Source organism: Etheostoma spectabile, chromosome 23, assembly GCF_008692095.1.
Source record: "Etheostoma spectabile isolate EspeVRDwgs_2016 chromosome 23, UIUC_Espe_1.0, whole genome shotgun sequence".
NCBI lineage: Eukaryota > Metazoa > Chordata > Actinopteri > Perciformes > Percidae > Etheostoma > Etheostoma spectabile.
The window spans coordinates 22,407,027-22,434,667 of NC_045755.1; the positions used below are offsets into that span (position 1 = coordinate 22,407,027).

At 43.3% G+C, this 27,641-nt stretch overlaps 1 protein-coding gene across 1 annotated transcript in view; it reads right to left on the reverse strand.

Moving 5' to 3' along the window:
* Nucleotides 1–606: 606 nt before the first annotated feature.
* The window catches only part of large1 (LARGE xylosyl- and glucuronyltransferase 1), a 181,839-nt gene continuing 154,804 nt past the window's right edge, over nucleotides 607–27,641 (reverse strand). The window contains exons 11-15 of the mRNA XM_032504892.1: nucleotides 16,043–16,206; nucleotides 15,178–15,456; nucleotides 14,839–14,985; nucleotides 7,808–8,003; nucleotides 607–3,579 (exon numbers count right to left, since the gene is read on the reverse strand). Coding sequence (XP_032360783.1) covers nucleotides 3,382–3,579; nucleotides 7,808–8,003; nucleotides 14,839–14,985; nucleotides 15,178–15,456; nucleotides 16,043–16,206 — 984 coding nt within the window. The 3' untranslated portion in view covers nucleotides 607–3,381. The remainder of the gene's footprint in view (nucleotides 3,580–7,807; nucleotides 8,004–14,838; nucleotides 14,986–15,177; nucleotides 15,457–16,042; nucleotides 16,207–27,641) is intronic.

Consider the following 27,641-nt stretch of genomic DNA (forward strand, 5'->3'; position numbering starts at 1 on the left):
CAGACTCAAACTTCTGGAATCAATTACTCTATAGCGAAATGATATTAAATCACAAATGACGCATCTTTCTTAGCGTAGTAAGGTTCACAATGAGCTACAAACCAACTTTGATCAAAACGAGCCGTCCTCCAACCTGGAGAAATAAGATTGGTATTTAGTAGCAGCCGGCGATTCTTAGGGGCCAACATAAAAATATCTATAATTAAATAAGGTAGTGTCTCCAAACTTACCTCAATTATAGTTGTACTACCGCACTTACTGTTAAGAAATAAGTTTGAATCGGTGAATATCTTTCCTACTTTGCACACGTTTACAAAACCAAGAATCCGTGCGCACAGTTCATTAAACCAAGGAACAGATTTGTATTCTGTGCTCACCTTCAGTTTTTTTCTCAGCTGACCCCAGGGGGCTTCGTAGTAATCTGACATTGACGTGTTAAAACAGCAGAAGGGTGGTAAGCTCTTGGGAATCCATGGAAGTATAAATACACAAGTCTTATTCTACTGTGTGTGAAACAGTGAGTGCTCATATAAATCTCTCTTTACTTTGGGTTCACAAGGCTAAATTATATTCATGAAGACAAGATTACGAAACAAAGTAACAGCAGTGTTTGAGTTTTTGCTTTTATTCAGGTAGCAGCATCAGTCAGCACTGTCCTACTTACACAATGCAGCTAATTCCAGCCCGGCAACGCCACACACGTTCAGAACAGTCAAACTTCACACAACTACATACTGAACATAAATGTACAATCAGACACAGGCACACAAACACACACGCAAACACAACACTACACCAAGCCCTATGGCATCTTTCCTGTACACAGTGAGAGACTGCTGTCATGACTGAGAGAGAGAGAGAGAGAGTGAGAGCAATAGAGAGAGAGCGGCCTCTAGTTTCACAATGCATCTTCAAAATAAGAAAATGTATCCTACTATTTTTCCTTTAACATTTTCACATGCACTTATAATGAATAACAACCAGCCTGACTGTGTAAAATGTTTGACAAAACAATTCCAACTCAAGGTCCACTTGCAATTTTTAATTAAGCTTTTAATCATATTTCATGGTTTTCATTATCACATGGAGGATGCTCAGTTGTCACGGTGATGACTTTGTTGACATGCAAGCTTTTTACAACTTCTCATTTGAATTAAAGTACATTCTTGACCTTGGAAATAGTACTTTAACAAAACTGTCCTCTGCGTTTTCAAGTGTATCAAATTATGTATGTGATTTTTTTATTGATTATATTTGTTGGGCATGAAAGTGGCAGGAGATGTGTGACTGAACGGGATGGAAATCAGTAAGCAATCTTTGGACGTGGACTCACATCACATGGGATAATGGCAACTAAAGCCACACTGTAATTAACCATCTTTCCTACCGGCACATTAAACAAAAAAGCGACTTCAGCAATCTCTACACATATGATCATAGAGACAACGGAGTGAGCGGTTGTTGTAGTTTTTCAATCCCTGATTACTTTAATGATCTGTGTAGGGGAAGCTCTGTGAATAGGAGCCCATACAGAAGGTAAAACGTTTGTCATCCTCATAGTCCACAATGCAATTCATCAATGAGTTTGTCTTTAATGATAGTAGTTGTTGTAATGTTTTTGTTAAAACTAAAGTGGTAGCATGAAGAAGTTCTTCTGTCAATCTACCTGTCATGTTGGTGGTTAGCCAATGAGAATTGAGTGATTCATTAGTTTTTGTTGCCAATGTTGTTTTTTCACATTTCAAGCAAGTCCCTCATTTCCTTGGATTTTAGCTAAAAAATGTGGTGGCACATAAGTGGAGTGAAGAGGCCCTCTGAAAAAAGCAACCAACAAAAAGAGTCATTAATTATATTAATTTTGTTAAAAACTTGACATCACTTAAACAAGTTAAAGAATGATGCTTGTCCATTTCCTCCATTTCAACTTAATGTGGCAAAAAAGGCTGTTAAAAAGTGTGGCTACTGGATTTAAAAAAACACCTGCCTCTGTGGTTGGTGGCCAATAAACGTTAACTTCAGGCCATGGCCGTTTAATAAACTGTGTAATAAGTGGGATAATGTAGAGCCAACCGAACATCATTGCAAATTAACACCTGCATCACCCTGGGTTCTAATTTGATAATGACTGGTCTGTCACAGATTATAAAAAAGTTAACCAGCTAAACATATCAAAACCATATCAGGATCACTACACCCAACCTGATGGTGTGTAAGAACACAAACAGGAGAACACCCACCACTCCAGGGTTATTAGACGCCACTCTACTGTTGTCAAACTAGAGGCCAGAGTAAGAAGGAAATAGCTAGAACAAGTGGTTGAGTTTCAGAGTTTAAACTCTCTTTCCTGTCCTCTTCAGATCCTCCTGATGGAGGAGAAACTAACCCTTCTTGCTCCATCCGTCAGGACTGTAACACACTGATAATTAATACTGGTTGTTGGAAAGAATAGTAAAAAGTGAGCTCAGTGATTGAGTGTTTTGCCTCGTGCTGCTCTGTGTGGGATATTCACTGCACCAGCTGCTGTCAGATTCTGTAGTTGTAACAAAACAATCTCTAGCAGCACGCTCAGGCTGATGTGAAGATACCCTAAATATCAACCGCATGGACAACCTCCAGCCATCTTTGCACTTCCCTTGTCATACAAAAAGGATGCTTCAGTATCTGAGTGTGTGCCACTCATCACAATTAGATTTTTAAAATCCGTGTTGACATGCATACAGCTTTATCCTGCCGCCTGGTCACACTATTCACATTTGAGTCGGGGCGTGCTGTCATTCAGACTGCTGCTGCTTGTTGTCGGCACTTGGAAGGCGTGCAAACAAAATGTAGGCCCACAATGCTTTACCTCTTAAGCTCTCCCTGACCTTTTTGCTAAACACTGTCCTGGAGAAACAAACACACCATCACACTTTTCATCTACCTGCATGTACACACACTCACACCCATTCATACATACATAATGTTACACGCAGCCCACAACTCTGTCACTGGCTTTACAAATATGGCAAGGCATTGAATGTCTGCTTTCCTTGCCTGCTGTCTGTCTGATTTCAGGGCTCAGGGTCCACACAGTCGGGGCCCGTCCCTAGCTGTCACTAATGTTGTCTTTCACAGCTTCTACATCCTGACAGAAGTGATCTCCTTCTGGAGTATCTCTCCAATCCACAGCAGAGGACAAATAATGGACATAAAGACCCTTGTAGTCCCACACAGAAAAGGGGCAAACGTTCTAATAAAGTCAGCGGGACTCTAGTCTCAAAGTATCTTGATGGACTCACATGGGCTGTCCATTTCCTGTGCAACCCCCCCACCCAAACCCAGCCCAGCCCATGCAGTGTGTCAGTAGTTCAGGGCCGGGGGTGTGAGGATCTGCAGTTGTGGCTAGCTGTTGTTCTCAGCCGTCATGTATTTTAAGGCGGCGAAGCCGTAGCGCCGCGACATGTTCTGCTGGAACTCCTCCTTCAGGGTCTTAAGGCAGACCCGATACTGCTTGTTGGAGCGGAACTTGGTTATGTCGAAGCTGGGCGCATGAGGCATGTGGATCATGTAAGCATTGGGCAGAACCACAAACTCATACTCCTGTAGAGAGAAGAAGACAAAGAACTTTCAGTCTGGACAGCCGAGTACTACAACTACCTCATGTCTTTGCTACAAAACCTCATATCAAGTTGCATTTGTTGTGTTTGGCCACATCCAGCAGACACAGAACAGCATTATCATGAATTTGCCGTCATTTTTGTGTCCACCTGATGAAGGTGAGTCCAATATTGCTTTCAGCTCTATCAACTCTCGTTACATTTGATTGGAAGTTTAAGGATAAAGGTAACACTAACTGCTACATTGCAACTACTTCATTTCACAATAAACTAACCTCTTTGTATAGTCTGTAAATCAAGGCTGTTAAAGGTTTAGTGTGAAGGATTGGCATCTAGCAGTGATGTTGCAAATTACAACTGAATCTTCTCCCATGTATGTGTAGGAGAGCAATGATAACTGATGCGAAAACGCACACTAGTACACAAATGCAATGTTTGACGGTGTGTCTGTGTTTAAAATGGACATGAACTACTGTTGCCAGGCAGCCTGCTTTCCTTAGCCTTTCTCTCCTTTTTTGCTACTTCTTGTTTATTTGCAGATTATTTGGTTTGTACGTGGAGAATTCTGTTTGTACGTGGAGAATTCTGCAATAAACAAGGGGTTGATATCAGTGTTGGATGTAACGTGTTACTAAGTAAGTAACATGTTACTGTAATCAGATTACATTTGTCTGTAAAGCAGAAATGTAGCGCATTACTGACCAAATCTAACGGCGGGTATTATGGGTCATGGTTTATGACCGATAATAATAATAATAAATAATAATAAACCTCTGATTACTGATATCAAACCCAAGTTTGATATCAGTAATCAGAGGTAGAGTCCTACGTCCTTCTCTGTGCTTCTATTGGAGCAGTCGCCCACTTATAGTCCCATAACCACAGTGTCTGTCCCCCAACTCAGATCAGTTAAATCAAAGGTAAACTTCAGAACCTAATTGGATTTAAAAATACCACAGCAATGATAGAACAGAATAGGAAAATTAGATGTAATTAGACTACTACTAAATATTAGATTTCTGTCTTCTAAAGCAGTACTAGTAAACATGATTTCAGATAATCAAATTGATCTATTCTATGATGAAGAATATATTAGTCTAAATTAATCCACTTCTCCCAGTCATATTAATATTTATTATGACTCATTTGAAAGACTTGTTCTTAATCTTCAACATCCAACATGGAAAACAATTATATTTAGTAGTTATATAGTTGTTGTTTACCGAGCTCTAGGTCTGTATTCTGAATTTTTATATGAATTCTCTGAGTTTTTACAAGCAAAGTACCTATTGTAGGTGATTTTAATATCCATGTGGATGTTGACAATGATAGCTTAGTATTGCTTTCAACTCACTACTAGATTCAATTGGTTTCAGTCAGAGTGTGCATAAGGACACTCACTATTTTAACCACACCCTTGACCTTGTGCTGCATGGCATCAAAATTCAAGATTTAATAGTATTTCCACAGAATCCTTTATTATCAGACCATTCTTTAACAAATTTTTAATTCTTACTACCCAACTATACAAAATTAGATAGAAGCTTCTACGATAGAAGCCTATCTGATAGTGCTATAATTAAATTTAAGGTATTCCAACAGCATTTACTTTAACTCCGTTCCTTAATATTACAGAGGACCTTTATTTTAACTTTAGTCCCTTCCAAATTGATAAATTTGTAGATGGTGCCAAGACCTGCCTACAGACGACATTAGACTCTATTGCTCCTCTTAAAAAGAGGATGATGAAGCCAAGGAAACTAGCCCATTACAAATTAGCAAATTAAAAGAAATTTTTGCAAAAACTTGAAAGTAAATGGCATTCCACCAAACGTTTAGATTGGCAAGAGAGTCTGAAAATGTATGAAAGGCCCTCAGAAATGCCAGATCAGACTATTACCCATCACTAATAGAAGAATATAAGAACAACCCAAAGTTTCTTTTCAGCACTGTAGCCAGGCTGACACATAGTCACAGCTCTAAAGAACCATCTATTCCTATAGCTCTGAGTAGTGACAATTTTATGAGCTTCTTTTATGATATAATTATAACAATTAGAGATACAATTCATCACCCTTTGCCCTCAATTTCTAATGGTCCACTTTTAAACGCAGTAGCACCAGAAAAAAAGGACAAGACCTAACATATACCTGGACTGCTTCTGTCCTTCAGACTTTCAACAATTAATGTCAAAGGTCTCTTCAGCCAAGCCATCTACCTGTCTCTTAGTCCCCATTCCACTGAGGCTGCTAAACAAAGCGTTACCCGTGGTTAACACTTCACTACTAGATATGATCAATATGTCTCTATTAACAGGTTATGCACCGCGGCCATTTAAAATAGCTGTGATAAAACCTCTCCTGAAAAAACCCTCCCTCGACCCTGAGGTCTTACTAAACTATAGACCAAGAACATTTAACTCAATGCCATGACTTAATACAATAGAGGACTCTTATGTCCCTCCCAAATTGATAATTTTACTACGCCTGGCTACAGACGACTGTTGCTCCTCTGGAAAAGAAGACGATGAAGCAAAGGAAAGTAGCTCCTTGGTATAACTCCCAAACTTAAAAAGTAAATGACATTCAACCAATCTAGAAGAATCTCGTTTAGATTGGCAAGACAGTCTGAAAGTGTATAAGAAGGCCCTCAGAAATGCCAGATCAGACTATTACTCATCACTAATAGAAGAAAATAAGATAATAACAACCCAAGGTTTCTTTTCAGCACTGTAGCCAGGCTGACAGATAGTCACAGCCCTGCTACACCCTGCTATGCTCTCAAGTACCCTGCCATGAACTACTACTGCTATTTCTAGTCATAGTTCCATTAACTTTATTGTGACTTTTATTGCCACTGAGACGACACCTCCAACCGGTACTGTCAGACACCACCTACCAAGAGCCTCGGTCTGTCTGAGGTTTCTCCCTAAAAGGAAGTTTTCCTCACCACTGTCGCAGACCTGCTCTATCAGTACAGTGTCTTGAGGTAACTCGTTACGATTTGTTACTACGTGAAAAAATTGAATTAAATTACTGTTGATAACTCAGTAATTACAATACAGTTATTTATCAAACACCTCTCAAACCACTGCGAACACAACATCCAATGTAAGCTAGTTGCTAAAATGCCTTGGAGCCTGAGTGATGCTGATGAAAAGAGCATGTTGCCAACACCAGCAAAGCAGCAGAGACTTGATTTTCAACAGCAGGTAACAAAGCAAAGATAAATAAGCTTGTGACAGCCAACATAGTGAAGGAAATGTTGACTGATTGGACAATGGCATCGCTGTCTTTCCAAAACTAATGGAAAAAATACAGATAAGGAAGAGCGGACAACCGCCACTTCTTCTTGACAAATGTGCTGATGTTCACAACTTTGTTGTCAGCTTTGTGATATTAAAGAGCATAAAAGAGAGATCTTGTGTATTTCCTCATTATAATAAAGGTTTGTGTTGATCTGGGCATACATGAGGTTTAACTTTATATTGTTATTTGGCAAGTAAGTCATCAGGCATCTCAGGTGATTTTACGGAGTAATCCAAAATGAATATAACTAGCAATGTAACTAGTTACTTTCAGCAGTAAGTAATGTAGTAAGACTTTTTTTAAAAGTAACTAGTAATGTGTAATCTATTACTTTTTAAATATTAATTACATTTTTTTAAAACTACCCCAACACTGGTTGATATAAATTGCTGATAAACTGAGCTATACTACTGTTTGCTGCTTAAGAAACATGAAACATGAGAACAGAGTTTGTGTATGGACAAAAAAACAAAACAATTAGCTGAACGATGCTAAAAAGCTTTGGAGAGCTGAAGGGAACCTTGCCTCTTGCCCAATGTCAGCCGGGATCACCTCCAGACCTCCCCAACCCTCTGAGGATTAGCGGTTACAGATAGGCCTGATGAATGCATGGACTTTACTTAATTAGGGTTCAAACCGCGTTATCTGGACAGGCGGTTGATTCATTGATTAGGACAGATATTGAGTTCTTCATCCAAACCTGACCTAAGGCAATATAGATGCATAGTGACTTTTCTACAGTGGCATGTCTACAAGGGGATTTGCTATACAACTGTGTAGTTTTTATAAGAATTTAGTTGGTATTTCAAGATATCTTATTTCATGAACTGCAGACACCCTAAAGTGATGCATGTACAATAAGCATACTAAGATCAACAGATTGGGTGGTGGAGAGTAAGTTACCTGTGCATCCAGCTCCATGATGTGAGCCACCTTGTTCCAGCCGAAGCCCACAAACCGGCGGTCATACTCAGGACTGTCTCTCCTTACCATGACGTAGGGCTCAAAGTCGGGTTCCCACTGCACCTGGTAGGGCGTAGTTGCTGTCCGCCATTTGGCAAAGTTAGTTGGTGCGTGGCCTTTAGTCCACACATGGTACCTGGAAGGAGAGATTTTCATTTATAGTTGGGTGCAGAGGCGATTTCTTTAAGACTGCAAGGGAAGCTCGGCTTCCGCTAAAATGTCAAGAAATGTATGGTCAAGTAAGTACTATTGTGTTAACATTTTATTGACTAAAAGGCGTTAGAGGTCTGTCGTAAGACTGCATGTCTTTGACAGCAATTTTATACTATAAAAAGTCGCCCAAAGCTATTTGAGCTTAGTCCCATTGCGGATTTTGCGAGTCTACTCGAAAGACAAACTACTGCAACCTATTTCTTGGTATTTGCTTGGCGAAAATGCTAGCCAATTTTCATCATACACCACATTCCTTGTTTCAATTTAACCTAATTCCCACATTTCCTCCTCCTTATTTATTATTGTTTGTTAGATTAGATAGATAGATAGATAGATATTTATTGATCCCAAAAAATATGGGAAATTACAGTGTTACAGCAGCACACAAAATATACATACATACAATATACATGAAATAATAATAATAATAATAAACAAATATAAGAATAAAATATAAGAACAATATTTAAATATATACAAGATGGGAAAAGACAAAATGTGCAACTGTTTAAGTATAAGTATGCTAAAATGTAAATGAACCAATCATGCCGGTTGCCCTTATTGCAATACTGTGGTGTCTCAGAGTCTCATCTACCCCCCAGGGATGATGTGTTAAAGGGTTTTATTGTCTAGGGTAGGAATGACCCCCTTTCCGTCGGCATTTAAACGTCGGACCTCTTTGAGAACGCTCCTCTGTTGGACCAAGGGGGGTGGAGAAGGTGTCGGGGTTTTACCATGATAGAAAAACAGTTTGTTCAGAGACCTCCCTCCCCACAGCTCTAACGGCCGTTTGCAGCCGTCACGGAGCCAGCCTCCTGATCAATTTGTTCATCTGTTTGTATCGCTGGCTCCGTGTCTGCCCCCAGCAGATGGGGGAGGGAAAAAGCGCTGGCCACAACGCTGGTTGAAGATCTCCAAATCCTGCTGCACCTTGAGGTCTCACTTCCTCGGGAAATAAGCCCTGCCATCCCTTCTTGAAAACCAATGGTTGGTTTTCCGTTCAGCCTGCGTCAAGTTGCACCCAGGTATCGAATCCTCCCCATATCCACGTCACTTCCCTATGCAAAGGGCGCGGAGCCGTTCCCTTTCCCCCTGAAGCGATCCCATCCTCTGGGGCTTCCCACGTCCAGCAGGTGTCTTCCAACCTCCACAAAATCCCCCCCAGTGCCCTTACTTCCCCCCGCCATCCCCTTTAAAACCCCAAATGCAGAGTCCTCAGAAAACTTTTGTAGGGACATGATTGAGTTTTACTGGAACGTGTTATAGGTGCGAAAGGGGACAGCACAGTCCCCCTGCGGGGCCCCTACCCCTCACCCCCCACTCAGACGAACCAGCCACGGGCAAAATGTGGTCTTTTTCAGGTATCATGACCAGGGGACTTTGGCGCACCGACACCCTCACCCCGCTTTCCCAAATAGCAGAGCTGTATGGGTGAATGCACGGGAGAAATCAAAAATGTGATTCTCACGTGCTGCTACCGCCATCCGGTGCAATACCGCTGCGCAGATAATGACCATCTCCCTCCCAGACAAGTGGTAGCAAACTGAGAGGGTCCAGAGAAAACCCCCTGCGCCTCAGGAGGCCAACCCGCCTTCCAGCACCTTTATCCATGAATGTGAGAGCCATGGGCATAGTCCTTAAAGGCCGATGGAGGACTTCTTTTGGGGCCGGGCAAAGGAGACGTCTTCCAAAACGGGACCCCGCAACCTAGGGTCAGTTTAAGAGGAAATGGAGACCCAGCAGCTGCTAAAAGGTCTTCAGACCCAGGGGTGATGCCGTCCCGGCCCGCAGCCTTGCGCTGGTGTAGCCTCTCCCTTCTCTTCCCTGGCCCCCGGTGTGGAATGTAAGCAGGGGGGGGGGGCTTGATGTCGGGGGGAGGGGAAATATGCTGTTGGTGTGGGGGGGGGAGGGTGACTGCGGAGGTTTTGGGGTGAGGGGGGAGGTGTCGGGAACAAAAGTTGGGGGAAAGGGGGCAAAGAGGGGGTTGGGGGGTTGTGGAGTGGTGGGGGGCAGGGGAGGGCTGTGAGCTAAACTATGAAGTAGCATTTAGCTTGTTTGCTCTCCCCCGGCTGCCTGGTGTTTGTCCTTTTCTCCCCCCACACCCGGTGATCTCTTTCACCCCTTCCACACCTCCCCATGTTGTTCTGCTGGAGACTGGCCTCCAGCTTCCTCCTGTAGGGTTTTTACACTCCCTCGGTTTATCCCGCAGTTGGTGCTGTACTTCCCTAAGCTCCTGTCTGTCCCATGACCTGAAAGCTGTCTTCTTCTCTTCAGAAGGACTTTCGGTCATGGTGATCCACGGTTTGGGGTTTGGGAAAACAGCGTACAGTCCGGGAGGGCAGGTGGTGTTCTCACAGAACTTAATGTATTCTGTGATACAGTCAGCCATTTTTGTTGATGTCCTCCCCATGTGGCTCCCGGAGCACCTCCAGTCTGTAACTCCCAAGCAGTCCTGCAGTGCCTCCTCCCTCCTGATTTCCACCTCCTCACAGTCCTTTATTTGGACAGGCTGCCGAAGGACACAAGGAAATACATGGGAGACAGCAAGACAAGATTGTGATCTGATTTGCCAAGGGGGGGGGGGGGGGGGGGGGGAGGGCAGTGGCACTGTAGCATCCTTAGCATTTGCATACAGGAGGTCCAAAGTTTTATTTTTCTCGTGTGGGGCAGTTAATGTATTGGTTGAAAGTCCGGGAGGGATTTATCCAGAAAAGCATGATTAAAATCCCCGAGATAGAAATAAAGGCGTTGGGCTGCTGCGTCTGGAGTCGTGAGACCGTGGTGTGAATGACGTCAGCGGCTGCCTCCGGGATCAGCAGACGGTGGATTAGAGACAGCGATCATTATGGCGGACGTAAACTTCCTCGTAAATTTGTACGGACGAAACCCCACAGCCCCGCAGTTCAATGTCTTGGCTACAGAAACGGTTCCTTCACATTCACATGTCCTGGGTTTGCACCCCGTTTCATCAAATACCGTGCAACCCCCCCTCCATTCTTCTTACCCCGCTTTCTGTAACGTTTTCCCGTACGCCCGAACGGTTCAAAAAGCCGGGTACCGCCACACTATATCCGGATGTGCGAGTGCAGCCATGTCTCGGTAAAACACAGTTGCTGCACTCACGGAACTCCCTCTGGGTTCTGCTGAGCGGGTGCTATTTCGTTCCCTCTTATTCCCCAGAGACCGTACATTCCCCATAATGATCGCTGGGACGGCAGGCCTGTACTTTCTTCTTTTTTCTTTACGTTTTATTCCTCCTCTGTAGTTCCTTCAGGATTTCATGTTTGGCCCCCGGCAAAAGCACAGGTCCACACAGCGCTATCAGCTGATCGTGTGTGTAAACAATAGTCCCGTTGCCTTGAGCGTAACATGAAGTCACAAAACACAACCAAAGTAAGAATAAAACTAAAAGAAAAGTTCCGAAATGTACAGGCCCCATCCTTCACACAGCTGTACAACACTTAAAAAATAAAAATAAATAAAAGTAAAGTTACTAAAAACACATAAAACACGCATACAATCAGGAGCTGCAGCAACAGGCTGCCGCACGACACAGCGCCATCTTGCCAAATTGTTCGTTCATTCATTCATTCATTCATTCATTAATACAGTAGGCTAGGCTAATGTTAGCCTAGACTACACAATGGTAGACAATGCTAATATTGTCTAACCTGATTTTGGCAAAGCCATTTGAAAGTCTTCCTTATGAGGAGAAACATAGAATTAATACAGCAGGGCAGATAAACACCTAAGATTGACTTAGTGCAAAAGACAGGTCAGAATCTTTTCAGCTCTTCTGGTATGACAACGTTAGCTGGCTGACTGGAAGTGTTGTGACAAAGAAAATGTAATGCTGGCCATGCCTCTTGATGAAAACATCTCACAAATATTATAAATTATTATTATAATTATTATTATATACTTATTATATATTATTATTATTATAATAAAAATGCCTGTGATCCTGTAAATGCCTCTTGTTTGCGTGTTTGTCTGTGTCTGTCTCTGTGTGTCTTGTTTGTGAGCTGCAGACATCGTACTTACTGTTTTTGTTGTGTCTCCCTCCTCCTCCTGTATTTCCTCTCTTTGTTTTGGTTTGAAACATTTGATCGCAAGAAAGGATTGTGGAAAAGGTGCACTGTGCCTTCTTCTGTATGAGTAGTGTACTTGTCTGTATATTGTTATCTAGACCAATGTTTTGTTTAACCGTTTATACAAAAAAAAAAGATTTGATCACAAAAATATTATTATAAATAAATGGACAATTTTTATGATGTAGGCCGAAAATGAGCTTCCCCTCTTTGAAGGACCAGCGGCCGCCACTGGTTGGAGGGTGTGTTAACTATCCCCTAATTTCCAGACTTTCTGAGAGAAGTGTTATTTATAGTTTCTAAAACATTAGGTGGCATTTTGAGTACAAACCTCTGTCTATATCATAGAAGGTCTTAAAAATCTTTACTTTATTTATAGAGTGTTTGTTTACCTCACACTGTAGACCAAATCGTATTTGATGGGAAAAAGTTCTGTTTTCTCTTTTTCTGTCTGTGCCATCAACAATTCTTTCTTCACCAACCCCCAAGATAAAAGAGGTATTTACTGACTGCAAATTCTAGGCGGGCAAAGTAAAATGAGTGTGACTGCAGGAAGTGTGACCGCCTGTAAGGTCTGCACACAGGAGAAAAATGAACACCCCTCTTCTCCAAACATACACAAAAGTCCTACCAGTATGTTGACACTGTCATTGTGATGATGATGGCAATCAAAACAAAAAAGTCACCTTTTATTGGGTAAACTGACCTACCAACTGCCATTGATACGGCAACATACCTCACAGCTCTAAAACCACCTACCAGTAGCCTATTCACTATTCATTGATGAGATCCGTCCAGAAATGCTGAAAGCTCTGTGTGAGGAGGGGCTGTCTTGGATGGCACGCCTCTTCAACATTACGTTGAAGTTTGGGACAGTACCTAAGGAGTGGCAGACCGGGGTGGTCGTTCACTTCTTCAAAAAGGGGGACCAGAGGGTGTGTGCCAATTACAGGGGTATCAAACTTCTCAGCCTCCCTGGTAAAGTCTACTCCAAGCTGCTGGAAAAGAGGGTTTGGCTGATAGTCTCACCTTGGTTCGAAGAGGAACAAAGCGGATTCCGTCCCATCAGATCTTCACTCTCCCAAGGATCCTGGAGGGAGCCTGGGAGACCATATGACCGGTTCCCCCGGGAGATACTGTAGGAGGTACTGCGAAAGTATGGGTTGAGGAGGTCCCTTCTCAAGACCATCCAATCTCTGTATGACCAAAGTGAGAGCTGTGTCCTGGTTCTCGGCAGTAAGTCAAACTTGTTTCACGTGAGTGTTTGACTCCTCCAGGGCTGCGCTTTGTCACCAATCTTCTTTGTAATATTTATGGACAGGATATTGAGGCGTAGTCAGGGTGGGGAGGGGTTGCTCTTTGCAGATCATGTGGTCCTGTAGGCATCATCGGCCTGCAACCTTCAGCACTCACTGGATCGGTTTGAGCCGAGTGTGGAGCAGCTGGGATGAGGATCAGCACCTCTAAGGCCATGGTTTTCAGCAGGAAACCTATGGAGTGCCTACTCCATGTAGTTAATGAGTGCTTACCCAAAGTGAAGGAGTTCAAATACCTTGGGGTCTTGTTTGCGAGTGATGGGACAGTGGAGCGGGAGATTGGTCGGAGAATCAACGCAGCGGGTGCTGTCATCCGTGAGGAGCTTGGAGTAGAGTCGCTGTTCCTTTGCGTCGAAAGGAGCCAGTTGAGGTGGTTTGGGCATCTGGTAATGATGCGCCTTGGGCGCCTAGGGTCCCTAGGGAGGTGTTCCAGCCACGTCCAGCTGGGAGGAGGCCTTGACGATGACCCAGGACTAGGTGGAGTAGAAGTCCAGTTGGGAGGAGGCCTCTGGGAAGACCCAGGACTAGGTGGAAGGAAGTCCAGCTGGGAGGAGGCCTAGGGGAAGACCCAGGACTAGGTGGAGGAATTATATCTCCAACTTGGCCTGGGACCGCCAGTTGGAAATGGTTAATGTGGCTCAGAAAAGGGAAGTTTTGGAGCTACTCCCCCCATGACCCAACACCGGATAAGCGGATGAAGATGGATAGATGGATGGAAACAGTTTTCTAACTCATTTCTTTCAGCTTGGTGTGATATCTCTATATTTGCAGACATTTTGTGTTTACAATGGATTCTCATATAGATATATTTGGATATGTTTAATAATAATAAAGTTTAATGTTATTTGTGTACTGTATATTTCATTTACTGAGCTGTAGCTTCTTGTTTTTTGCCAAACCGTGTTGAGACTTGTTGTCTTAGGAAAATACATGGGTCAATATCACTCAAGTTACTCACAAAAAAGCCATGTTTCATGTACTGTATACATGGAAAGTTAAAATTATTCATGCATTTGTAACTTTTCATAATAAAGTTTACAACAGCATTCCAACAATTAAATTAAAATAAATCCTAATGTTACCGTCCATTATTTTGATTGCTTATAATCTTTTCGTCAATTTTATTCAAGTTTTGTGATGTACAATTGCAAGTGGGTGTCTCGAAGTTTGCACCTGAGGATTAAGTAAAGATCTGAGTCAATGTATTTAAAACACATATTAAACAATATTGCCGATTTACATAACTTCTACTACAGAAAAAAAAATGAAAAGAGCTGATGTAGTGTTTTGTTGAATGACAACCTGAAGACTCTTGAACATTGTTGGCTTCAAAAACAAAGACATGGTTCACCTGAAGGTGAAGAGTGTGCCCATGTCCAGCTGAGAGAGCAGCTCGGCCTTGGACTTTGGGTATGAAAGACGATATCGCAGCGTCTCAAAAGCTGGAACCACTAAAGCTTTCTTGGCATTGGCCATGTCCAGCTGCACCACTGACTTCCTACAAAAAAACACAGATACTATTGGATTACATACAGGATATCACTACAGCGTGCAAGCGTGATATCTCATAAAAAAGAAAATTAAATGAAACTCATGTCTTTCTTAAATCTAAAGATACAAAAAACAAGTGTACAGCAGTCAGTGACTGCCAACTTAGCTTGTTTCCATCTGATTATTTGTCTTCTCTTACCTGAGGTACTCATACAGGCCATACATGGGCAGGAAGTCGATGTCTGACAGGAACATGTAAGGTGTGTTGACCTGCTGCATGGCAACATTACGCAACAGGTTGACTGGGTAGAATTGTCCCTCTTTGTAGACGATGTGGTAACCAACGTTCCCGCGGCTCATCAGCACCTCGGAGCCCTGAGCATAGCGCAGAAACTGCTGGGCCTCAGCGTCGGACAGATACAGGGCCAGGCTGATTGGACCTTCCCAGTGTTTACATATAGCCTCCAACATCTGGAGCCTGCAGAGGGCAAGACACAAAAATCTTAACACATTATACATTTGAACAATTACCCCAAAGTTCTTTCTTTTAGTGTGTGATAATAAAAATAGTTACTTCTTTCAAATAATAACTAACTGTGAATACACACAGAGCGCGTAAGCTAATTTTATTTCAGCGCACATGTTATCCAATCTGTCTGTTCATACCAGGGCGCACAACAAAAAGTTAGCCAGCATATCGCCTGGAATATCCAGAGGCGGGGGTCCAGCACTTGTGCTTGTAGTACCAGCGGAAACGTTGACTTCTTGGACATCAACATCTTCCACAAGCTCGGGGAAAAGTTTGGATGAAAACAGAAGACTTGCATGGCTGTACAGGAAAGTTTGCTAATAAATTCACAAAACGCAACGCGGTGATGTCTGTTCTGTAGGTATACATGACTGTAAACTGACTGGACTAAGTGGATTTAATACAATATTTGATTTTGCCACTACAAAGGGTCTCTTATAAGTTCACTATTTATGTGCAGTGGAATGTTAACAAATGTTTAACAAACTACCTTTTAAGCAGACTGACTTTTGTTACTGTGGGTGTAGAACAGTACCTGTCCATAGAGAGCTGGGCAACTAGAGTAACATCAGTGTTGTCAGATCTGGGCTCATACTCATAGTGGAGGAAGTAGAGGTGCGTTCTGTGGACGGTGAATCGTTCTCGACGAAACTCGTAGCAAGGATCATCTTCATCCAGCTCTGACAGAGTCTTCTGAAGCTGCAGGCAGAGAGGAGAGGGACAAAATGAGTAGGAAACAACACACACACACACACCACTTGCATTGTCTTGTTTGTGGTGCAGGAATTTAAATCCCCCCAAAATCCTTTTTTTTATTTTATAAGAGAACATTTCCCACATGTACAGTACTTGTCGCCTCTGCATTGTTTTATTGTATTTCAAACAACTACATGTAGTACTACTACATGTCTTGAGAAAGGTCCTTGTGATAAATGTGTGCATAATTTTCTTTTTTTCTTAGGAGAGAGGAATGGGACACCAACAGTAAAACAAGAAGGTTAATCACTGAAGGTGATGCATCATAGTCTATGGACTGCCAGTGAATTTCTGTCTGGCTAGATATCTTCTCCGACATTACCAAAATAAGACAAAAACAGACAGAGCGAGGGTAATAAACTGCATTTGTAATACTTTCATCCAAAGCACTTTGCAATAATTTGCCTCTCTCTCATTCAGACACAGACACACAGATGGCACAGTGATGCTGTGCAAGGCCATCCGGAAAAATCTGGGGTTTTGTTTTTGGACACTTTAACATGTAGTCAGGAGGGGCCAGTAATAAAACTACTGAAGCCTAAATTAATGGACGACCTGTTGAACCAAAGCCTACCCTGGTAGGGTAATTAACATGCAGTGATGAGAAAGCATGCACATACAAGATATTAAAGTGGCTATGCTTAATTTAGAAATGTTTCTGAAACTGTGTAATTTTTCATCTGATAACCATAAATAACCTTTAACAGCAAACAAGACTTGTGAAGAGTGAAAAGAATGCTATTTTTATATAGTTTTTATTAAGGTCTCTGCCAGGTTCCGAGTTTTACTGCAAAGTCACAAATTGATTTTGCGGCACGTAGGTCCGGCTTTCAGTAAATGGAGAAAATTACTGGTTTGTAAATGATTCAAAACCTCCCCGAAAAGGCCTTCAGGTATGTAATATGTCTATTTTGTTTAAAAATTAAATTTACAATGTGCAATGTGGTTGTACGCCAATAGCCTAGATAAAATATTGTCCCCCTTTCATTTAGTGTGGATGTTTTATTCCTTTTAGTCAGTGTTTGTGTTGGCCTACTATTTTCTTCTCTCTTGTCCCCCTATATAAAATACCCACAAAATGGAAAGTTGAACATCTACAATCTTCAAATGAATATCATGCCAATATAAAACTAAAAGGACCTTGAAGTAAGAGTAAACTGCTGTTTCCAAGGTCAAGAAAGAACTTAAAAGCTCATCTATTGTGGCATTTGATGAAAAGCAAAACGTTTCTCATCCTTAAAAGCTTATAAAGTTTAAAGCTTAACCTAAAAAAAATGAATCTTTGTATTCATGGTTAAAAAACAGAAAACACTGACTGTTGGTAAGTAACCATGGCAACCAGAGTGTAGACTCCAGAGTTAATTTCTTTCTTAACCCATCCATCCAGCCAAAACTCTTCCCTTTTCAGGGTGTATAACAATGTCATACTACTTCAGCCTTAGCTCCTGATATTGCCACTAGAGGTACATGTCAGTTAAATAAAAACCTGCATCTTACTTAGGCATTTAAATAAACTACTACTGATACTGCTGTTTTTCAATGGAAAACGTAAGTGTTCATGTCTACATGTGTACTGAATCTTTGGGGTCGTTGAGCTAGAGCAGCATGGATTACGTTTTCTGGGCTTTTCTATGTTCGAGTCTGCCGCTGCGTACCACAGATCCAGGCCTCTAAACCTACATAAGTCCATTTAGCACGAAGCGGTTACAATTTAATGTGAATGAAATGCAGTCTTCCAATTATTTATCCATAATTACTTCTTGTCCATTATCTTGTGCTGCACACAAACAGGGATGGAGGATTTGCTGAACACAATGCTAAAGCTTTCTGCACAGTGTTTGCATATACTGTAAACGTGATGTGTTACTAGAGCAACACATCACAAGTATGAATGAATGTCAGCATTCTGTCCTTAAGTCTATGTAACTTGTTTAAGAATACAAGGGAAGATTACCTTAACACTGCCATTTTTAAGCTCAACAAACACAATAATTTTGCTCTGGGGAACAGCAGAGAGAAGTGGCTGAAGGGCTGTGAGCAGAGGACTTGGTGTGGCATTGCTCTGCTTTGAAAGTGTTATTAGAAAGCGGCAGTGAGTGACTGGACTGCAGTGACACTGGGGCCCTGGAGGAGCCCGGTCTTCAATGTGCTGCTACAGCCAATCCCTCAGTGACTTCATTAGTCTAATGATCACTTTAATGGGATTTAAATCTCTGCTCAAGCTCTGAAAAAGAGAGCAAACCATTTCCTGAGTTAAGGACATATTAGAATTGAGTGTTGGCAAAAAGGGATCTTACATACAATGATGGCAAATTATAATGTTGTTAACTGACTGAAATAACAGAGCTGACACTTAAATAATTCTATTGCCCCATAGTGGCTGGTCCTGTTAAAACCCAACTCCCCATGGTGACCTACAGCAGGTTAGAAGCTGAGGATGTCTGAATGACAAACCAGCAACAGATAGTCAGTAAGCTGGGCACTCACAGGGTGTGTCAAGACCTTGGTAAGGTTCAAACAAACCAGGTTGTACAACATGTGGGCCAACCAAGTCTTAATTTATGACAATAGACTCTGCATCAAGCAATTACCCTTAGATAACTTACAGAAGGCCCACAAAGGAACCCAACTGTATTATATTGACTTACAATGTAATTGTACTTCAGAAGAAAACATTGTACTACTAACGGACAGAGATATGCAACTGGTTATGTTGCAGATTCAGAATAAAAAATAAAATAAAATACTGGATAGTTTACTGAATAATATTTTGGTTTGTGTGTCCCTATGAACCTCAGGGCTGTGTTGTCTGGAGCTTTGTGCTCCTGGTAGGGTCTCCCATGGCAAAGTGGTCTCAGGGGAGGGGCCAGACATAGAATGGTTCGAAAATCCTATGACAAAACGAGGAAGAGATCGAGGGACCCTGACCGGAGGAAGCCCGGGGCCCCCGTCTGGAGGCCAGGCCCAGATGGCGGGCTCGTCAGCAAGCGCTTGGTGGCCGGGTTTGCCACGGAGCCCGGTCGGGCACAGCCCGAAGAAGCTACGTGGCTCCTCTCTCTCCATCCCATGGGCCCACCACCTGTGGGAGGAACCGCTGGGGTCGGGTGCGCTGTCACATGGGTGGCCTAATCCGGAGTTGCCCAGGGTGTGAGGTGCCGGGCGGGTGTGGGGATACTCACAAGCCCCAGGCTGAACGCTGCTGCGTTGGAGTTTACCCCGGTGGACGAGAGGGTCGCCTCCTCACGCCTGCGGGTGATGGGGGGAAAACTCTGTTGTTTGTGCATATGCACCAAACAGGAGTTTGGAGTATTTGGCCTTCTTGGAGACCTTGAATGGAGTCCTGTATGGGGCTCCAGTAGGGGACTCCATAGTTCTGCTGGGGGACTTCAATGCACACGTGGGTGATGATGGAGATACTTGGAGAGGCGTGATTGGGAGGAACGGCCTCCCTGATCTGAACCAGAGTGGTTGTCTGTTGTTGGACTTCCGTGCTAGTCATGGATTGTCCATCACAAACACCATGTTCGAACATAGGGATGCTCATAAGTGTACGTGGCACCAGAGCACCCTAGGCCAAAGGTCAATGATCGATTTTATAATTGTTTCATCTGATCTGAGGCCGTATGTTTTTGACACTCGGGTGAAGAGAGTGGCAGAGCTGTCAACTGATCACCATCTGGTGGTGAGTTGGGTCAGGGGATGGGGGAGGACTCTGGACCCAAACGCGTAGTGCGGGTAAATTGTGAACCTCTGGAGGAGGCCCCTGTCGGACGGACTTTCCATTCACACCCCGGCGGAGATTTTCGGGCATTCCTGTGAAGGCTGGGGGCATTAAACCTGAGTGGACAATGTTCAAAGTTTCCATTGCTGAAGCTGTGGCGGTGAGCTGTGATCTTAGGGTCTTAGGTGCCTCAAGGGGCGGTAACCCACAAACACCCTGGTGGACACTGGTGGTCAGGGAAGCCGTCTGACTGAAGAAGGAGTCTTTCCGGGATATGTTATCCCGGAGGACTCCGGAGGCAGTAGCAAGGTACCGATGGGCCCGAAGGGCTGCAGCCTCTGCCGTGACAGAGGCAAAGCAGCGGGTGTGGGAGAAGTTCGGAGAAGACATGGAGAAGGACTTTTGGTTGGCCCCAAGGTGCTTCTGGGAAAACCGTTCGCCACCTCAGGTGGGGGAAGCGAGGAATCATCCAAGCTGTATACAGTAAGGATGGGACGTTGTTGACCTCAACTGGGGAGGTAATAGAGCGGTGGAAGGAGCACTTTGAGGAACTCCTAAATCCAGCTGACACGCCCTCTATGGTAGAGGCAGAGCTGGACGATGATGGGGGATTGTCGTCAATTTCCCTGGTGGAAGTCGCTGAGGTAGTCAAACAACTCCACAGCGGCAAAGCCCCAGGGATTGATGAGATCCGTCCAGAAATGCTGAAGCTCTGGGTGTGGAGGGGATGTCTTGGTTGACACGCCTCTTCAACATTGCGTGGAAGTCTGGGACGGTGCCTAAGGAGTGGCAGACTGGGGTGGTGGTTCCCCTCTTCAAAAAGGGGGACCAGATGGTGTGTGCCAATTACAGGGGTATCACACTTCTCAGCCTCCCTGGTAAAGTCTACTCCAAGGTGCTGGAAAGGAGGGTTTGGACGATAGTCGAAACTCGGATTGAAGAGGAACAATTATGGATTCCGTCCTGGCTGTGGAACAAGATCAGATCTTCAGTCTCGCAATGATCTTGGAGGGGGCCTGGGAGTATGCCCAACCAGTCTACATGTGTTTTGTGGATCTGGAAAAGGCATATGACCGGGTCCCCCGGGAGAAATTGTGGGAGGTGCTGCGGGAGTATGGGGTGAGGGGGTCCGTTCTCGGGGGCCGTCCAATCTCTGTATGACCAAAGCGAGAGCTGTGTCCGGGTTTCTCGGCAGTAAGTCGGACTCGTTCCAGGTGAGGGTTGGCCTCCGCCAGGGCTGCGCTTAGTCACCAATCCTGTTTGTCATATTTATGGACAGGATTTTGAGGGATAGTCGGGGCGGGGAAGGGTTGCAGTTCAGTGGGCTCGGGATCTCATCGCTGCTTTCTGCAGATGATGTGGTCCTGATGGCGTCATCGGTCTGTGACCTTCAGCACTCACTGGATCGGTTCGCAGCCGAGTGTGAAACGGCTGGGATGAAGATTAGCACCTCTAAATCTGAGGCCATGGTTCTCAGCAGGAAACCGATGGAGGGCTTTCTTCAGGTAGGGAGTGAGTCCTTACCCCAAGTGAAGGAGTTTAAGTACCTTGGGGTCTTGTTCGCGAGTGAGGGGACCATGGAGCGTGAGATTGGTCGGAGAATCGGAGCAGCTGGTGCAGTATTACATTCCGTTTATTGCACCATTGTGACGAAAAGGGAGCTGAGCCAGAAGGCAAAGCTCTCAATCTACCGGGCAATTTTCGTTCCTACCCTCACCTATGGTCATGAAGGCTGGGTAATGACCAAAAGAACGAGATCCAGGGTACAACCGCCAAAATGGGTTTCCTCAGGAGGGTGGCTGGCGTCTCCCTTAGAGATAGGGTGACTAGCTCAGTCATCCAAGAGGAGCTCGGAGTAGAGCCGCTGCTCCTTTGCGTCAAAAGGAGCCAGTTGAGGTGGTTCGGGCATCTGGTAAGGGTGCCTCCTGGGCACCTCCCTAGGGAGGTGTTCCAGGCACGTCCAGCTGGGAGGAGGCCTCGGGGAAGATCCAGGACTAGGTGGAGAGATTATATCTCCAACCTGGCCTGGGAACGCCTCGGGATCCCCCAGTTGGAGCTGCTTGATCTCGCTCGGGAAAGAGAAGTTTGGGGTCCCCTACTGGAGCTGCTGCCCCCGCAACCCTATACCGGATAAGCGGATGAAGATGGATGGATGGATGGATTTTATTTATATATATATATATTATATATATATATATATATATATATATATATATATATATATATATATATATATATATATATATATTAATTATTAAACTATCCAGCATTTTATTAGAGTTGAAAGCTCCACCTTGAACAGACGTTAAGTAAATTTAAGTACATTGTGCTGATATAATGCCTCTCTTTCACTGCAAGACTTGTACTGAGCGGTATCCAAACGTTTCAGTCCAGTTTTAGTCAATGAAGTTACTAAATGTTAGTCAACCTTTTGTCAATACTTTTGGTCAAAATGTTTTATCTCTGAATTTTGTAATGGTAAGTTTTATTTGTTCCTTTTCTTATCTTCTTTCTTTTCAAATATCCTTTCAGATTATATTAAACATTTCTTGTAATCTAGTCACGCAAAAACAAATAATTTTTGTCAATATACTTAAACTGATATCACCCCTGCTATATCTTACCATTATCTGATGAAAAACACAAGTGCCTACCAACACTTCACCTGTTCAACTGACTTTAGTGGTTTAGATAACATGCTCATTTTCTGGTGGAGTGGTAAATCCACCATTTGAGCCCCGTTAATCAGCACACATGACAATAATTTAACGTTAATTCAAAGCAGTTTTCCATCTCTTTTCCATGAAACTGAGACCTGATAGGCTGTGCTTCTTTCAGACAGTCACCCAGCCTTCTTGGCTATTAACAGGGAAGGTCAGCCTGCATTGATTAACGTTACTGAGGACTAACGCAGCGCCAATATTTGAATCCACGTCACATCTGCGTCCGTTGTTTACATCAGATGTGCTGTACATGCGACATTGTGCTGGATACACAGCGATTCCCGAAGCGATTTAGTGGAGAAGTTTTTCCGGTCTTTGAACCAAAAGAAAGCCTTGGCACTTGCCCTGGTTGTGAGGTTTTTGGAGGAAGGCAGCAGCAAGAAGGATGTGGGTGCACGAGACACTCAGGTCCAGAGAGCAGTTGGGGGAATTCTTGCTGGTGAAGGAGCTCCGCTTTCCCTGTGACCGGTTCCAGGGGTAATTTTGGTTCAACATGGAGCAATTTGACAGTCTGTCCTGTTAACTCCAGGTTTCTTGCCAGTGATTGCATGCTGCGTGGCGCAGCATTTTGTATTCGTCGGTCTTTTCATGACGCGTGCAGCAGAGAACGCACTGTCATTGGTTCAAAATACACATGAGGCGGGTCTTGTTGGCTATTTAAAGCCATGTGACCACCAAAATGTAACGTAGTTTGCTGAAAATCATGTCAATCAACCAGATATACATGTGCGTTTGTTTATGAAGTTTTGAGAGATGAGCGAGAAAACGGCTCCAACAGAGGAAGTGGTAGATTATGATGAAGACATTCTCCTTCCCAAACTCCTCACCTCTTGAGGTGGAAGATACCACCTCAATGTCACTGCCTCCGCTGTCAAAATCCTCCTCTGATTGCCTCGTAGCCGTTTTCTCGCTCGTCTCTCAAACATTCATAAACAAACGCACATGTATGTCTGGTTGATTGACGTTATTTTCAGCAAACTACGGTACATTTTGGTGGTCACATGGCTTTAAATAGCCAACAAGACCCGCCTCATGTGTATTTGAACTAATGACAGTGCGTTCTCTGCTGCACACGTCATGAAAAGACTGACAAATACAAAATGCTGCGCCACGCAGCAGCCGGCAGGAGGTTCAGAGTTGTGCAACGCAGTTACCGGCGGTAGATGTGTCGTCGCGAAGCATCCGGCGCAAACGGTTTAATCATATAACCTAGCGTTATCTTTTAGCCTAACCTAATGTCTGTAAATTTTTTGTTTTTCTTTGTAAAGTTTAACTAGATTGAAAGACAGATGATGAACGCAGAGCGGTAATTACTAGAACATAACAAATATAATAAATAACAAAGCTGTATACAGCTTCTCTGCTGCAGCCCCACTGGCAGAAAGAATTGTGTTGTGATCACAAACAATGCTTCCCATTGAAATGCATTAGTTTAAAAAACGTGCTGACCATCACGAAAAAAACGAGCTAAACGTTTCCATGTACAGTCCCTGACAAAAGTCTTGTCGCTTGTGTACAAATTGACCTGAAGTGCCTCTGAAATATATTTCTAATCAAGATTTATTTACAAGAAATGGCTCATTTTAATCCCAACAGCTTTTGTAATAATGTTTCAGTGCAAAAAGAAACTGTCAAAAAGTATTCTAATATTCACAGCTTGGTAAAGCCCATTGAGTCAATTTTTGCAAAGACATAAGCGTTGTCGCCTTGTCATATGAGCTTCACCTGTGACTAATAATGGATCAATTAGGTCTCAGGTGTGTATAAAAACAACCCCAGTACACTAGACCTTCACATCAACTGCAACTAGACATCTGCAAACATGCCAAGATTCACCCTGAGACTAAAGTTTTGATTATCAAGAGGCGGAAGACCAGATCCACTGCTGATGTGGCAGACACCTTCAATGTGTCTCAGTGTCAAGTACAGAGGATTAAAAAACATTTGAAGACACTGGAGATGTTTTTGACAAGCCCAGGTCAGGCAGACCCCGCAAGACAACTGCTCGAGAGGACCGTTTGTTGGCTCGAAAATCCAAGGCCAACCCATTTTCCACTGCAGCAGAGCTCCACCAGACCTGGTCCCCTGAAGTCCCTGTGTCAACCAGAACGGTTTGTCGGATTCTGTCTCGAAATGGCCTCCATGGTCGAATTAGTGCCCAGAAGCCAGCACTAAACAAAAGACAATTGAAAAAACGTGTGGCATTTGCCAAGGCCCACAGCCTGCTAAAAGGATAGACGCTGGAGAAGTAGAAGAAAGTGGATTTTTCAGATGATTCTTCTGTTGAATTACACCACAGTTGCCGCAAATATTGCAGGAGACCTACTGGAGCCCGCATGGATCCAAGATTCACCCAGAAAACAGTGAAGTTTGGTGCCGGAAAAATCATGGTCTGGGGTTACATCCAGTATGGGGGTGTGCGAGAGATCTGCAGGGTGGAAGGCAAAATCAATATTCTCAAATACCAAGAAATCTTAGCTACCTCTTATATTCCCAACCATAAAAGAGGCCAAATTCTCCAGCAGGATGGTGCTCCATCGCATACTTCCATCTCCACTTCAAAGTTCCTTCTGGCGAAGAAGGTCAAGATGCTCCAGGATTGGCCGGCCCAGTCACCAGACAGGAACATCATTGAGCATATGGGGGGTAGGATGAAAGAGGAAGCATGGAAGACCAAACCAAAGAATATTGTTGAACTCTGGAAGGCATGCAAGACTGCTTTCCAAGCTATTCCTGATGACTTAATCAATACATTGTATGAATCCTTGCCAAACCGCATGGATGCAGTCCTTCAAACTCATGGAAGTCATACAAGATATTAAATTTGAATCTCGCAGCACCACTATTTAATTTGCTGACATATTTTAGTATTTGTAGTACATTTGTTCAATTTATGTATAGGCAACACAACTTTTGTCTTGCCAAAATTTGACCTTTCTGTCTTGTTTAAATAATAAATCTTTTTTTAGTGAAACTAATTTATTTCAGTGCATTGAACATCATTTGGGAGGGTTTTAGCTTTTAATATGAGCTATTTCTTACACCAATTGATTAATTAAAAGTCAGGTTAATAGCAGGTGTTTCTACAAAATAGATAAGCGACAAGACTTTTGTCAGGGACTGTACATGAATCAATAGATTAAATTACGTGGGCATTTCACAAACTGCCGTGAGACTGGGTTGTTATGGTACAGTTCCATTAGGACATGTAATTAGTGTGAAGACAGCATAGCACCTTTAATATATGTTACTGTGTTTGTTACCATTTGGTTTGTCGCACTTTGCCAGACCATCCACATGCTAAGGAGTGGAGGAGGGTCTGGCTACTCCACACAGCATTCCAGGATGGAAGAAAAACATGCTCTGGTTTATTGGCATTTCTTTAAACCAAACACAATCATCATGGGCGAAGATAAGGTCAGAATGGAGCCCCATCAAAATAGTTGTCCGAGAGAAAATTCAGATTGGACAGATAGTCTAGCTAGCTGTCTTAATTTACCACGCAGAGATCTGAGGAGCAGTTAACCATAGTCCTCAGAAATCCAACGCAGTTTAAAATTCCAACAAAAATGAAAGCAGAAGAAAACGGAAATTGATGAGAATACATGCATCCGGTGGAATTTCCTGCGGCACCGGAGAAATCGAGGTAGTGGAACGTCAAGGAAATATACTACGGCTTGGTCAACCCTATTCCTAGAAGCTTTGGTTAATTTCAGACGTGGTAGAGGAACACAGCCTCACTCCTAGTGCGTCAAAAAACGACACATGGTCAAGGGCCTTTGGCATCAGTTATTGACACAAAAAGTCTTGTTTAGCTTCTCAGTCAGATGCAGGAATTAATTTAAACTAATTCAAATGTAATCCTATCTGTGGCGATATTTGATGACATTTGATATTTTGATGTTCTGGGTCAGGACCCTTGGCGTCACTTTTCACGCTTTGGGTCAGGAACCCTTGGCACTCTTGGCCCTTGGCCGGGTAAAACGGCTTAGTTAAGGTTAGGGGAAGATTGCGCAAGTGGCTCCCGCACATTTGCCAACAATTTCAGTTATTTGATGAGTGACCGTTACCCTCGCACTGCAACTTTAAGGTTAAGTTACGTCAATATCAAGTATTACTTCAGCTAGCATCCCAGTTTATACACCTGCTGCTGCTGCTAACTGCACGACTGGATCTCCTGCTAACGTTAGCAACACAGAGCTGCCCAGTGATTTGGAGAATCTCCGCTCTGCGCTACTCATGGATTACCGCTGTTGAGACTGGGTTATCCGACTAAGGTCACAGAGTCGTGGAATTGAATGGCACCTGTGCTAAATCCAAAAGGAGAATGCTCCGCTAGTGGATGAGATCTTAGTGTTCAGAGTAGCCTATAGGTCTGACATAGTGATAAGGTGGATTCACCAGTGGTACATCAGTAAGTACCTGTGGCTCTCTTTGTTTGGGAAAGAGAACCTAGGACAGGAATGGGGTTATCTTTTTTCTGTTTCACTTTTTTCATTGTTTTGTTGTCCTGAATTTTTACTTATGGTGACTCAGTGCATGTGTTGTGTTCATAATTCCACTGTATTAGGGACTTGCTTCTGGAGCAAATGCTATCAGCCCACTCAATCTTAACCCAAAACATAGCTTCTATACTTAATAATTCTGGAAGTTGGAGGGACAACTCAGTCAGACGGATCTCATGGAATGTAAAATTAATGAATCAATCAAACATTTTAGGATATTTATTCATCTATAAAACTTACATTATTATATATTTAAAGAAATCAGGTTACATTAGGCTAAACAAACCTTGGATCAGCCAGGTGTTTCATTCTAACTTTAATACAAAGGCGAAAGGTGTTGCAATACTGGTGAATGAAAAACTCAATTCATACCCTCTAATACTATTTCTGACCCAAATGGCAGGTATGTATTTGTTACAGGCACTTTAT